General features: G+C 34.3%; 1 protein-coding gene across 1 annotated transcript in view; it reads left to right on the top strand.

Moving 5' to 3' along the window:
* LOC131687174 (uncharacterized) overlaps nt 1-13970 on the top strand; it is a gene marked incomplete at its 3' end in the record, with an annotated part of 91989 nt that overhangs the window by 37433 nt on the left and 40586 nt on the right. The window contains exons 7-10 of the mRNA XM_058971227.1: nt 1556-1765; nt 1857-2010; nt 2075-2245; nt 13733-13910. Of these exons, the coding sequence (XP_058827210.1) occupies nt 1556-1765; nt 1857-2010; nt 2075-2245; nt 13733-13910 (713 nt within the window). The remainder of the gene's footprint in view (nt 1-1555; nt 1766-1856; nt 2011-2074; nt 2246-13732; nt 13911-13970) is intronic.

Genomic DNA, 13970 nt, shown 5'->3' on the forward strand with positions numbered 1-13970 from the left:
TTTTATGAGGAAAAACTTGATGAAGACAATATAGCGTGTATCTTCGATTTAGTTATACGCGATTTTCTGTGAAATAAAAAGTTTTTGTAGTTGTAAATTACAAAAACAAACCAGCAATTTCGGTGCAAAATATTTTTTATCGTGTAGTTGGCATTAATTGCAAATAAATTAAACTGATACCAACAATTTTAGGGAAGCTAAAATTGTATAAGGAAACCCGGGGTTATTAAGACCGTGGGGGTAATTCAGAGTTCCTCGATTTTTTAGAAAATCGAAGGACTTTCTGACTGTTGTACGTTTTGCTGTATAAAATGTTTTGTTATCTTTTATTTTCAATTTTTTTTACGATTTGTTCAATTCGATCATTAGCAATTCAATATTAATTCTTCCAAAGGGCTAATGAGATTTTTGTAAACTTATTTCCCTCATTATTCCGTTGCCGAATTGAATTTCATGAAAGATACACATGAATCAACATCTTTATCCTTGGTAGAATCAATTTGAAATATTTTCTGTGTTGAAATTATAACAAATTAAGAGAAATCAGCAAAACAAAAGAATGTTTACAAATCTTATTAGCCCTATTCATAAGTTAATATGGAATTAGTTTCAATAGCTTTCAATAAGACTATTGAAGTCAGTTGAAATTATGGATAAATAAACAAATTAACCAATAAACATTTTCGTGAATGTGCCATTCTGAAACATTAATTTTGACAGATGAATCTCATTGTTCAGTTTTTGCCTTTCTTAATAGAAAGGTATTGCAATTGCTCTGAAAATTTTAGAAAGGAGATACAACGTGTTTCATTTTTTTGACATTTTCAAAACAAAAATCATTGTAATGGTAGAAACGTGATTTAAGTAACAAAAGTGAGATAATTAACAGCTGTAAAAAGCTTGAGGCTCCTATTTTATGGAATGATTTTTGTTTGGGTGAAAACACAGATATTCTAAAGAGGCTCACCACTTTTGTGTGAAATGAGCGTACGGGATATTAAGACCGCCAATTCCATCAACCACCATTCAGTGGCTTACATCACTGCACACGATTGCTACGCCACAGCGACGAAAATACATGAAGATTAATTTTGCTTAAAACATTTTTTTGCTTCTTGATCAGTTTCTCCAATAAAGATTTCATAGGTAAATAAAATTCCATTGCAAAAAAAATAAAAAATACGGCCTGAATTGCTCCGCAGAGAAGCCCTAATTACTCCTTCATTTAAAGGGATGAAAAATCGTAGTTTTGCAAATTGCACAAACAAGCAGATCCAAAGTTGTAGGGAATGGTGATCAGGAACCAAAGAAAATTGGTTCAACCGGCACGTTCTCCGTGTGATTTTAAAGCTTGCAACAGCATATTTAATTAAAAAAATAAATCAAATTTGGAAAACTTATCGAAGTTGGATTTATTACTTATTGTTTAATTTATTTAATATTCAGAACCGATTAAAAAAGTTGACAAGAAATGATCGATGGACGAAAAAATGTTCTGCACTCGTGGGAGCTTTTTTCTGAGTAGCCATTACGTAATAAGCACTTTATACAACAGGTCAACAAGTCAAGAAATTCAAGCTGTGATTTTATGCGATTTATTACGGAGCCACCGGTGCCACGGAAACGTCCAGACTTAACCACCTTCATACATCGACCGTTGCAACATTTTAGGGAAATTTTAAAGCTAGTCCAAATGATCGCCTCCAATTGTCGAGTAGATAGCGAAGAGCATAGCAACTTCAACATCATCATCAACGAGTTACAGGTGATTACAAACATTTCCCCAATCAAAAGTGCCGAAGCCCTAATCAGGGTGAAATTTTTATCTACTACTGTTGCATACTCATATCTCACAGGCAGCTTATCGGGAGATAACCGTTGGCGGGGGTCTGATGGAACCGATTGGGGAAGGACGACCGCTGCTGACGTTGCAGGATTTGGAAGCGAGGATGGTTTTCACCAAGTGTAAACCATTTCAGTTGGCTTCCCATGGGAGGCAGTGGATTTTTGGTAAGCTTTATTTAATGTCTCAAGAAGAGAAAAAAGTCAAATAGCGAGGAACATTTGATTTCAGGTGGTGATTTATCGCGAGTGGAAGGACGTTCGGTGAAGCCCTACTGGACTTTGTTGTTTAGTGATATTTTATTGTTTGCCAAGGTTAGCCGGGATCGGGTGTTATTCATAACCGAGGAGCCAATTCCCCTAACGACGGTTACGGATTCGTGCTTCAATATTCGCAAGAAAAGTAAGTTATCGATACATAGTTATTTTAATTTTGCCCAGAAATACATACTGTTATCATAGTGGTATTTTGTGAAAATAAGACCTAAACAGGGCGTATCAGAGGCGGATCCAGAAAAAAAATTGGGAGGGGTCCGAAATTTTGATTTTGTAATGAATATTGTACAATATGTCATACGTCAAAACCTCATTTAATGAGTTTTGGTGGTCACATTTAGTTTGAAATGATTTTGAGTTAAAAACTATTTAAAAATTGAAAGTAATTTAAAATTTCTTAACAAGTTGAAAATTTTCGGGGGGGTCCGGACCACCAGGACCCTCCCCCTGGATCCGCCACTGGGGCGTATACATAGTATTCTTTGAAAATTGGTAGCAAGGCTAGGGTTGCAACCCTCCCCAGTTTGTCCCGAAGACGTGCTTATAAAGATTTACATTTTCATCTAGCCTTATGAATGGGATGACCAAGTTTTGGTATTTTTGTAGGTATTTTCTAAGCAAACCTGGTAGTCTTATCTGTACTTTGTGAATCAAAAATTGGCAGAATTCAATCCAATATTTACTATTTATGCTTTGATGAGCAGAATACGAACATGGTAAAATTATATTCGAGGCCAGCTGTGTGCGAGAAAATGCTGTTTATGATACCGATTCGCCGAAACTTGAATTATCGCGAGATATCGATATGCACAGGGCGAAATGGTAACGTAGTAATAAACGAACAAATGCAGTTCAGTATGCCCATTATATTTCAATCCAGCATAATTGGCGACAATTGAGAGCAGGAGCGGATCCAGAAAAAAATCGGAGGGGGTCCGAAATTTCGATTTTGAAATGTTCATTGTACAATACGTAATACCCATATTCAATTAAAATAAGATTTGGTTGTCGAATTTGGTTTGGAATGATTTTGAATTTAAAAAAATTTCTCAGGAAGTTAAAAAATTTCAGAGGGGGGGATCCGGACCCTCAAAACTCTCCCCCTGGATCCGCCACTGATTGAGAGTTGTTTCTATCGGAAAACCGGAAAACCAGCCGTTGGGGAACACAAATCCGATAATGAACCATTTAATACTGTCTGTACATAATGAGTTTTTAAATCGGTCTAATACTGTATTTGTAAAATGAATTTTAAGGGGAGGGTAAGGTTAAATCGGTTTAAAGTACATTAAGAAATGGTAGCTATATAAAGAGTATTAATATATTTATTAAATTTACTTACAATAATGCCACAATTAAACAATATTTCCTTGAACTTTCATTGAAAAATGCTGAAAATTTTAAAATTCTTCACAATTTTTCTATACATCATTTCCTAGGTTATGATGGTAGCCATTTTTCTTCGATTTTTGAGTTTTTTCTATTACATTGAAACCAAAAAATCCGATCCCTGCAAAAAAAATCGGGCGACAAGTTATTCTAAGAAGTAATAATAATATTAATTTCGCAAAAACGCTCCGCCTGAAGCTGTGCAATGATGAGAAGAAGAATTGTCCAAAACATCAATAGGTTACCAATACTATTGGTTCAGGAGATTTTGAATTAGGTTCCTCCTGAAAATTCATTATCACTCGCCCAATTTTCAATATTTTGCCGTGAAGATTCAGGAAAATATTGTTCAATAATTGCTAACACTTTCGGTAGAGGAACATGGGGAGACGACCAAGCGCAAGATTCTATTTTTGGCAATGGTGTCTTCTGTTTCGTTCTCAAAATTTTTTCAAAAATATTTTTATACTTGTTTCGATGCCTTCAGGAAATTTTATAAGTTTGGAATGAAAAATCCTTTCCTTACAAAAATAAGTGAACATGCAATGTAAGCAGTACAGTCAGGGAAGTTAAGTCAGACCGGACTAAGTCGCAAAAAATGAGATATTGATTGCAATGGATAAAGAATTTCTTAAGCTACATTCGACTTTTGCCAGATTTTAAATATGGGTCATTCCACGCGAAGTGATCAAGGCACGTGTAATCGACCTTCACGGATTTGAACCAAATTTGGAAGAATTGTTCATCTAACGCCAATATATAAAAACCCAAATTTTTGTGTCAATTGAACCACCCCTCGGGTCATGTGAGCACGCCACGTTTTGGCAAATTGCCAATACCCTTGATTTTCTTTTGATCATATCTCCGGTTCTATTTACTCTAGAATCAAACTGCAAGATGGCTTTTGAAGAAAATTATTCAAGGAGTCTAGAAAAAGTATTAATTTTTGGCGGCATATTTTAATTTTGAAAATTCTAATGCTATCGTGTTTCTCAGACATTTTTATATAAAAAAACACTTATAATCTCAATATAATTTGAGCGGATTCCGTTTTGAAGAGAAATTCCCATATAAAATCGCAAGCGCACAACACTAAAATACCAATTTGAGTATTTTGAGTTCAAACATAATTTTTCTTGAAGTAAACGAGAAATAATGAAAAACTACGTTTTTGGTTTGCTTCTAGCAAATCAGGGTCGATTTTTATGACCCTTTGAATATTTTCTCAATTTTGGCCAATAAAAATTGATTTTTATATGAGAAAATGCGAGTTTTTCCCTTTTCCCTGAGATTATAAGTTTTTTTTAGGTAAAAATGTCTGACATTAGAATTTTCAAAATTAAAATATATGTATTGAAAGAAAAATTAGCTTTTAATATTTAACTGAAAAAATCGCATAGTTGGCAGCACTGCCGCCAAAAATTAATATTTTTTCTAGACTCCTTGAATAATTTTCTTCAAAAGCCATCTTTCAGTTTGATTCTAGAGTAAATAGAACCGGAGATATGATCAAAAGAAAATCAAGGGTTTTGGCAATTTGCCAAAACGGGGCGTGCTCCCATGACCAGAGGGGTGTCTCAATTGACACAAAAAATTAGGTTTTTATATATTGGCCCTAGATGAACTATTCCTCCAAATTTGGTTCAAATCCGTGAAGGTCGATTTCAAGTGTGCATGTTTTTTTGAGCACTTCGCGTGGAATGACCCATATGTAACAATAAACAAGAATTATGGCGAAAAATAATTTCCAATTATAGTGTAAAGGCTGCTGCGATTCATACTTTAGACTCGTTTTTCTCGAAATCAATATATTGCCACTTAGTCCGGTTTGACTTAACACCGACCAGTTAATCCTTAAAAAGAAATGCATTAAAAAAATCGAAATTGATTAAGGGGGAGTAAAGGTTTCAGCGTGAAAAAAAACACTTTTTTGCAAATTTTTTAGAACTTTGGGTGAATCAAATTTATCGAAACTACATTATAATGTATCATTTCAACAACATGCAGTAATTTTTATATGCAAAAATATCGACAAACGACTCGGTGACGAAGCTTTCTGTACAATGTCTCTGGAAAAAAAACATGATTAATGGTTAGGGTTCGTCGCCTCAAATTCTGCGGCGCGGTGAGACATTTTTTCCCGCAGATGCGGTGCAGGAAAGAGCTTTTACCGCGCGGTTTTACCGCAACCGAACCGCAAAAAATAATTGATAATTTCTCACGTTTTCATTAAAAAGTGGATTAAAACTAGGACTTTAAACGTTTGAGAAGGACGCAACTAGATTTATTTCCTTAGCAAATGCTTAGCAATTGCATTTTTTGCAGTCAATTTTATTGGAATCTTTCTCAAAAAGTATGCTACATAGCTTTTTTTCGCGTACTTCCATTCAAATTTACGATAATTTTCTACCACTTTATCCTAATATTTTTCAGTTAAGACTTTTTTGCAACTTTTTTTAAGTAAAGTTATTCGAAGTTAGTGTTTTTAAAGTGTAGGGTATTGCAGTTTTTTTGTAATTCTCAAAACCTCCCTTCATAGTTTGATGGCGTCATTCTTATTGATGAAATACAATATGTTTTTATTTCACTGTATTGTAATATATGCACTACTATATAGAAGTACTGGTATTTCGACTTAAAATTTTTTTGGTGAAATTCCTTTAAGAATGAAAGGTGGTTTTTACTACGTAAATGCGAAAAACATCCGTATCATTTTCGTATGTCACGAACATTGAAAATTTGAAAATTTAAAGAAAAAATATGCAACTTCATTTCTTATTGCATTTTCATTCCATTTTTTTTCAATTAACTGATGGGTTATTAAAATAAAAGTTATCCTGTTACTGCAGTAGAACGTTTTTAAACGTATAATGTTTACCTTAAAATGTACGGAATTTTATTAATAGAAAATGCAAACATTACAAACATTGCATAAACATTACATTCTGAGGAGTCTCTTAAGGTTAAATTTCGTGTGATATGTGAACATTTTATTATATATGTTTATACAAATGAACAAATTTTCAACCCAATTTTTTAAAACACAATGCGTAAATAAAGTGCGGTTCCGGTGCGGTTTTATAATTTTTTTGCGGTTGCGGTGCGGACAATCCATTTACCGCCCACATCCGCACCACGACGAACTCTATGTACGGTGTTACCTACCATTCAAAAACTACTAAACCGATTTGTAAAAAAATAACTAACCCCTGCGTCGATTTTTTGAGATAATTTTTCATTTAAGGGCGTGTTTACTCATAAAAAGGCGAATTTTTCGTGAAAAATAGTAATTATTATTTGAAATTAGTAAAAAATCCCCTTAATGGAAAATTTATCTCAAAAACTCAACGTAGGGATTAAGTGTTTTTAACATGGAATGTGTGTGCAAAGTTTGAAAGAAATCGGTTAAGTAGTTTTGGAGTGCCAGGTAGCACCACAAATCATGTTTTACAAGAAACGTCCTACAAAGAGATTCGTCATCGAGTCGTTTTGTCGATATTTTTGCATAGAAAAATTGCAGCTTCTTGTTGAAATGATATACTATAATGTACAAAAGCTTTGATCACTTTGCTTCACGCAAAGTTATAAAAAAAATCGCAAAAAAAGTATTTTTTTCACGCAGAAACCCTTAACCCCCCCTTAAACACAATTCTTCTATATTTTTAATACTACCTGTGGATCTCGACAAGATAGAAGGAAAATAATTACAGTATGTTTTATGTCATTATTTTTTATCACGATTTTAAAAAATTCTTTTGGTCAAGTCCACCCGCAGTGGGGAGACTTGACACAAAAGAAACGATTGCAGAAAAACTTTTGTACCTTTTGAAATATTAAATTAAAAATTCTGAACACGCACAATAAATTATACACAATGACTTTTGAGGGATTGAAAGTTTTTTTTAGAGATTTATGCCGGTTTAGCTGAAAAGCTGGTGAAGTCTCCCCATGTTCCTCTATTGCACAAAAATATTTTAGAACGTTATTTTTACATTTCCCACAAAATACTTTACCTCCCCTTAAGCAGCATTCCTATTGGACGCAACAGCATTGCATGCAATGTTAGTTGAACTCAATCATGCTATACTTGCACGAAATGTTGTACGCAGTTTGCTAGAGGTGAGGAGACAACAAGTAGGGGAATTGTGGGAAAAACCGACACTGTGGGTAAAACCGACACCCCACAACTTTTCCTAGAAATCAAATTTTTATTCATTTCATAATTTTACATTATTATTAGTACGTTTATGTAGAGCATATGAAGAAAAATTGGATTGACGTTAGTCCGCCGAATGTCATAAAAATAAACAAAACATACGACAGCAGCGTTCATACTCGTCTGGATGTAAAATTTCGTTGGTAGATTTTAAGGTTTTAACCGAACAAAAGCTTTTCAAATCACCCCATTTTTCAGTACCTATTATTATCGGCCTTTCCTATGATCAACTATGTGCATTGAAGATGAGTTTGAGAAATTCAATATTTTTAATCGCTTTTATAAAAAAAATGTGCGCTGTTGGGGTAAAACCGACACCCTTTGGTTAGGGTAAAACCGACACACTGTTAAGATGGTTGTGTTTACTTGCGATTCATTTCAAAAGGCTGGGGATCTTTATGACACTTCAATTACACTATTAGCACACTATAGCAATAGCTGAAATACACAGAAATACTTTTATTGTGTTTATTTCTTATAAGTCTCTTTAAAAATCAAAAATTGGAATTTTTGCTTTTCTGATTCTATCGAAGCTTTTGCTATTTCTGCAAAAAGCTCATCAAACCGAATTTCTAGTGTTCTCTTGGTTTGTCATAGACGAACTTTATCACAATGAGACAATGATATTATGTATTATTGGGGTATACATCGTTGATCGTTGATGATCAGAGTCCGAAAAATCAAATCTGAAAAAGATAGTTTTACTAAGAAGTGTGTGTGTCACTTATAAGTGAATGAATCCAATTAGCAGAACGTAGAACGCTTGCAAATCTTCTCTTACGAAATAAAATGACACTGGAGGTTGCAATGATGTGCGCAAGGATTATTTGGAAATACTCATATCAATAAATAATTCTATAGCATAAAATACTCTTATTTATACTACGCTTTCGAACTTTCTTCCCCTCACTACATGATGAAGCAATAAAAAGCACATATTTGCATCATACATACTCACACTTTATGAATCACGCATACATCTCATTTTTAATAAAGATAAAGGTTTTAATAAAGTGGAGAGAAAATAAATTAAAGGGGGTGTCGATCTTACCCCTATAGGGTGTCGGTTTTACCCGCAGTGCATACAAAAAGTCACTTTGTTTTCCAAGTTTTACAACCAATAATTTTTAATGAAATTTATTTTTCGAAGCGCTGAAAAAATTAAGTCTTGTTAAGAATTTTCTGAAGAAGAATTGTGCATTAAAATTTCAATTTTATTGGTTTTGTGGCACCTTAGAAAAAGTGTTAAGCTTAAGGTGTCGGTTTTAACCATAATTCCCCTAATCAACACTGATGTTGATTTTGCTTGAGGTGAAACTGAATCAGATTGTAATATTACGATTGTAATATTAGATTACGTAATCTAACCGCAACTGCTATCAAAATACGTGAACTTAAGGTAGGACAGAGAATGCGCAAAATTCCCAAACGAAAAAAGCAGTTATTTCCACACCGTATGTCAGATCTTCATAAAAATCAATCAGCGTATGTAGAATGTTGTTACAGTACTGCTGATTGATTTTTATGAAGATCTGACATACGGTGTGGAAAAAAACTGCTTTTTTCGTTTGCGAATTTTACCCTTTCTCTGTCCAACCTTAAAGCGGTTGAAGCTGTACCTAGACTCAGTTTCGGGGCACAAACTATCGCTATACTGCACGACTAAGCTATAAGGACAAACGAAAATGTTTGTTTCTGAAAATGTGATTTTATTTACACAAACCTTTGGTGAGTGCATTGATTTTCTCTGTAAAACGTGTATTTATTTGACATAAGGGGCCATACACTAATTACGTAAGGGAATATGGGGGGAGGAGGAGTTTCAAAATATCTTACGAATACTTATCTAAGGGGGAGGGAGGGTTTGTCCTTTCTTACGTAATATCATAAAACAAGTATGAAAAATGAAATCAATAAGAAAAATATTATTTTCATAAGAAAACGAGGGCACTATTTCTTATTTCTGCCATGAACATGTATATTACACAAAACGAGCATATATTGTACATCATGGTCAAGGAACGGCGGACCTCAAATTAAAGTATTTTCCGGCAGGATATGATTCCTAAACTAGTTATGAAATTTTATTGATTGTTGGCAGCGTGAGGAGCGATTTAATTGTCGATGGTGTTGGAGCAACAATTTCTTGACTCTTGATGGTACGTTGTTCTGTTCAGGAACTGGAGTCACAATATGCCTTACAAGTTAGGAAGTGTTGATACCGTGTTATTAGGTCAACATCCTTTTTTCAAATTTTCGCTTCCGCAAGGTAGCCGGAAAATGTTCTGTCATGCGATTGTCAAAGATCTTGTAGACCGAATATTTCCACAGTGTGAACTGTTTTTGACTTCAAGAAAATTCGTAGATGGCTATGTCGGAGCTACGCGTACGATAAGCGTCACAGTTGGAACTCAGAATTTATGCCCACCAGAAGAGGTCACAAGGAACTATTTCCGAATATAGCGAAGCAGACTTTAAGGACCAAATCGGAGTTTCTGAATATCTCCCAGCAGTAATTCTGAAATTTCTCCTGGGCAAAATTAAGATGCTAATAAAATTACCGCTGATGATTACAGTTAAATTTTGTCATTAATTTTCTTGTAATAATTCTTTAAGTTTCGTTTTCGCTATCTTACTATTTAATGAATTAACAATATGCTTTTTTAATAACGAAAACCATGATAAGATCTTACGTAGGGAGTGAGGGGAGTTCTCCAAAATCTTACGAACTCTTATTAGGGGGGAGGGGGAGGTTGGAAAGTTTTAAAAAAGCCTTACGTAATTAGTGCATGGCCCCTAAGTTTGCTATCTCATTTCCGCTTTCATATGTGAAACATCAATTGTATTCATTTGATTCAAAGGATATAAGTATGAGGATACAGTGGGTATTTCGTGCAAACTTGTAAAATCATATCATACAAACACATCAAATTTGTATTCTAGGAGCGTTTTTTTAATTCGTTTATTCAACACGGCTCATAGCGGTAGCTTAACGCAGCCATAAAGCTTTTATATGTCGACAATATGTAAAAATAAAAATATTGACAAATATTGGATCTCGCGCGTAATTTTTTATTGCGAGTGGAGACTTTCTTTCTCGAGGGCGAAACATTTGTCTGTAAGCGTTCTGCGTCAGGTGGTTCTTTCGATTCATTCTTGTTTTTTACGTCCAGTTCATCATCGTTAAAGCTATCTTGGTGCCCGCGATCTTCCCTGTTTCTTGAACTTACGGATAACCAGTGTAAACCCTTCGTCATTGTTATTACCAGCATTGCCGATGTTGATTACCGTTGGTTTTGGAGCACTGGATGCTTCTTTTGCGGTTGTCATTATGGTCTGAACGGCTGCTACAAATTTGGCCACCATTTGTGGTATTGAAAACTCTGTTTGGTTCAATTTCATGAAATTATGAATAATAAACCTCGTATTCATGAAACTATTTGTGTTACCAAAAAACTAGTTCGTGTCGATTATATACATGGTGTTACAGTCGAATTTTTGGTAGGGTTACTGTGGTTGTTCCTTGGACATGTTTAGTATTTACTGTGATCCTTGTTCACAATTTGGGAATATACAGCCAACAGTTAAACGATGTACATAATTGCAGGTGCTTATTCGCGATTTATGTGATTTCTCATCAAGTTACAGTGATATTTTATTCTTGAGTTTGCTATCGGATTTTTCTGTCAGAGTAGCGCGATTTATGTTCATGATTGCAGGATCTTAATCACGATTTTGTTAATTTCTATTTCGCGGTATTTTGATCGCGAGTAAAGTGATTCATGCTCATGATTTCATGATATTAGTCACAATTTTTGTGATTGTGATTTATTTTTATGATTTCAGGATCTTTGCCAGGATTTTCATTATTTTATTCACGTTATCGTGATATTTTAGTCACGAGAAGAATGATTTATGTTAATAAAGTCAGTATCTTCGTCACGATTTTCGATATTTTAATCACGAGCAATGTGTTTTATATTCAAGATTCAGGATTTTAGTCACGATTTTCGTAATTTTTATTTACGTTATCTTCATATTTTAGTCACGAATAGAAATATTTATGTTCATTATTTCAGGATCTTAATCGCGATTTTTGATATTTTTGTTACGAATAGCATGATTTATGTTCTTGACTATAAGATCTCAGTCACGATTTTCGTAATTCATTTGCAATATCATGATATTTTATTCTAGAGCTTGCTTTCGAATGTGACAAGTGGAGTCATGTGACTTACGTTCATGACATCAGCAGTATAATTATGATATTCGTAATATCTCTTCGTCTTATCGCGCTGTTATTTTTGGTTATTATCGGTTTTTGTACTAGGAGGATTGCGACAATATAAACAGGAACATAAATGTGTGACTAATAAGCGGGATCTTTTTGCATGAACTATATCGAGCACGAATTGTGGCTCTATAATGAATATTTGGTGCTCAGGGCAGTTTTCTTTTTCTGTCGAGACTTCACACTTCTAGGCCCAAATAGTTTTCTTATATCTGCTACCCGTGCCTCTTGCTGGTCGCTAGCATCTGGATATATGTGACATTTCATGGAATAGCGCATGGAACAAAAATGATTCTACGAATAATACTCTAGATTTTGTGAAATAGTTACCGTGAAAATTTCATGACCACCAGTTGGTGCTAGTCCTTATGCACAAAAAATTTGGCATAGTCCAAAATTTGCCCATTTGGGAATTGGAATAATTTCATGACCATGTTGCATGAAATTGAAAATGATTAGGGATATCTTCTAAATATCACAAGCACGCAAGATAGATGCTAGGTCAACTACAAGGAATCATGGACTAGTTCACGAACCCATGAATAATATTTCATGATTTTGTGAAACATTTTAGGAACAAGAATGGTCAGTCGTGGCTATTGTACTAGGAATCATGAACCAGTTCACGAATACATGAATATTGTTTGATGATTTCGTGAACTATTTCACGAGCATGAATGGTAAGACGTTCATGAATACATGAAACATATTCCATGATTACGTGAACTATTTGGTAAATCGTGGCTATTATACTAAGAATCATGAACAAGTTCACGAACACATTCATAATATTATTTGATATTGTAAAATATTTCACGAACGCGAATGATACATCGTGAGTGGTATACTACAGATCATAAACCAGTCCACGAACACATGAATAATATTTCATGATTTCATGAACTATTTCACACCACGAGTGGTAAGTCGGGATTATTATACTAGGAATCATGAACCAGTTCATGAATACATGAACAATATTTGATGATTTTGTGAACTATTTCTCGAGCACGGATATTGGATCGTGACTAATATATTAATAATCATGAATAATAACGAGGATTGTATGGATTCATGAATAAAATTCCGAGTTTCGTGAAATAGTTCACGAGAAAGCATCCAGACTATTTTGATGTTGTGAACTAATGTTCCTAAATCTAGTAATTACATCATAAGTTAACCATTGGTTTTATGAATAATGTTCTTAAAGTTGTGTACTAGCTCACGAACAAAAAATCGGTTTGGTAATGACATGGCGGAAAACATTACTTAAGCTCACGAAACAAAAACAAATATTTCCACTAATAAAAGTGTTACGCGGGCGTCACTGAAGGAAAATTGAACATAACTATAAAAGCCGTGATTTTTTTATGGTCCAGTTTTCGTAACGCAAAAACGTGGTTGTTCCAGAATTTATGGTACTTTATTCACGATTTTGGGAACAATTTTTTTTCATGTGCCACCATACCACCATATAAAATCATATCATAGCATAGAATTTAGGCGCCTTCTTTCTACATGTATTTTCCTTAGTTGTTTCGGCGAAGGAAGATTTCTGCGATAACCAACATTCTTAATGAAATCAGTACCATATTTATTACACGATGAAACTGGATACAGATGACCACAGACTAACCCACGTTTTTGTTTTAAATAAATATTCCAACTTTTAATCGTTATAGCTATCATCAAATTGATTATTTTTATTCCATCCTTAGATACCGAGTTCCGGATAACAATCGATCCAAACGGTCGACAAATCGAAAGTCCCACAGTGCATTGTGCCCCGGATTTGACTAGAACACCTAAGAAAAACTTCAAAAAACGTTGTATAGCACTGCGAGCTCCGTCCGCCGAACTGAAAGCCGTATGGCAGAATCTCTTAACGAGGCAAATGTAAGTTTCGATTGGTTTTATTTTCTTTATTTCTAATACAACCATATTAATGTACATTTC

Source organism: Topomyia yanbarensis, chromosome 3, assembly GCF_030247195.1.
Source record: "Topomyia yanbarensis strain Yona2022 chromosome 3, ASM3024719v1, whole genome shotgun sequence".
Taxonomy (NCBI): Eukaryota; Metazoa; Arthropoda; class Insecta; order Diptera; family Culicidae; genus Topomyia; species Topomyia yanbarensis.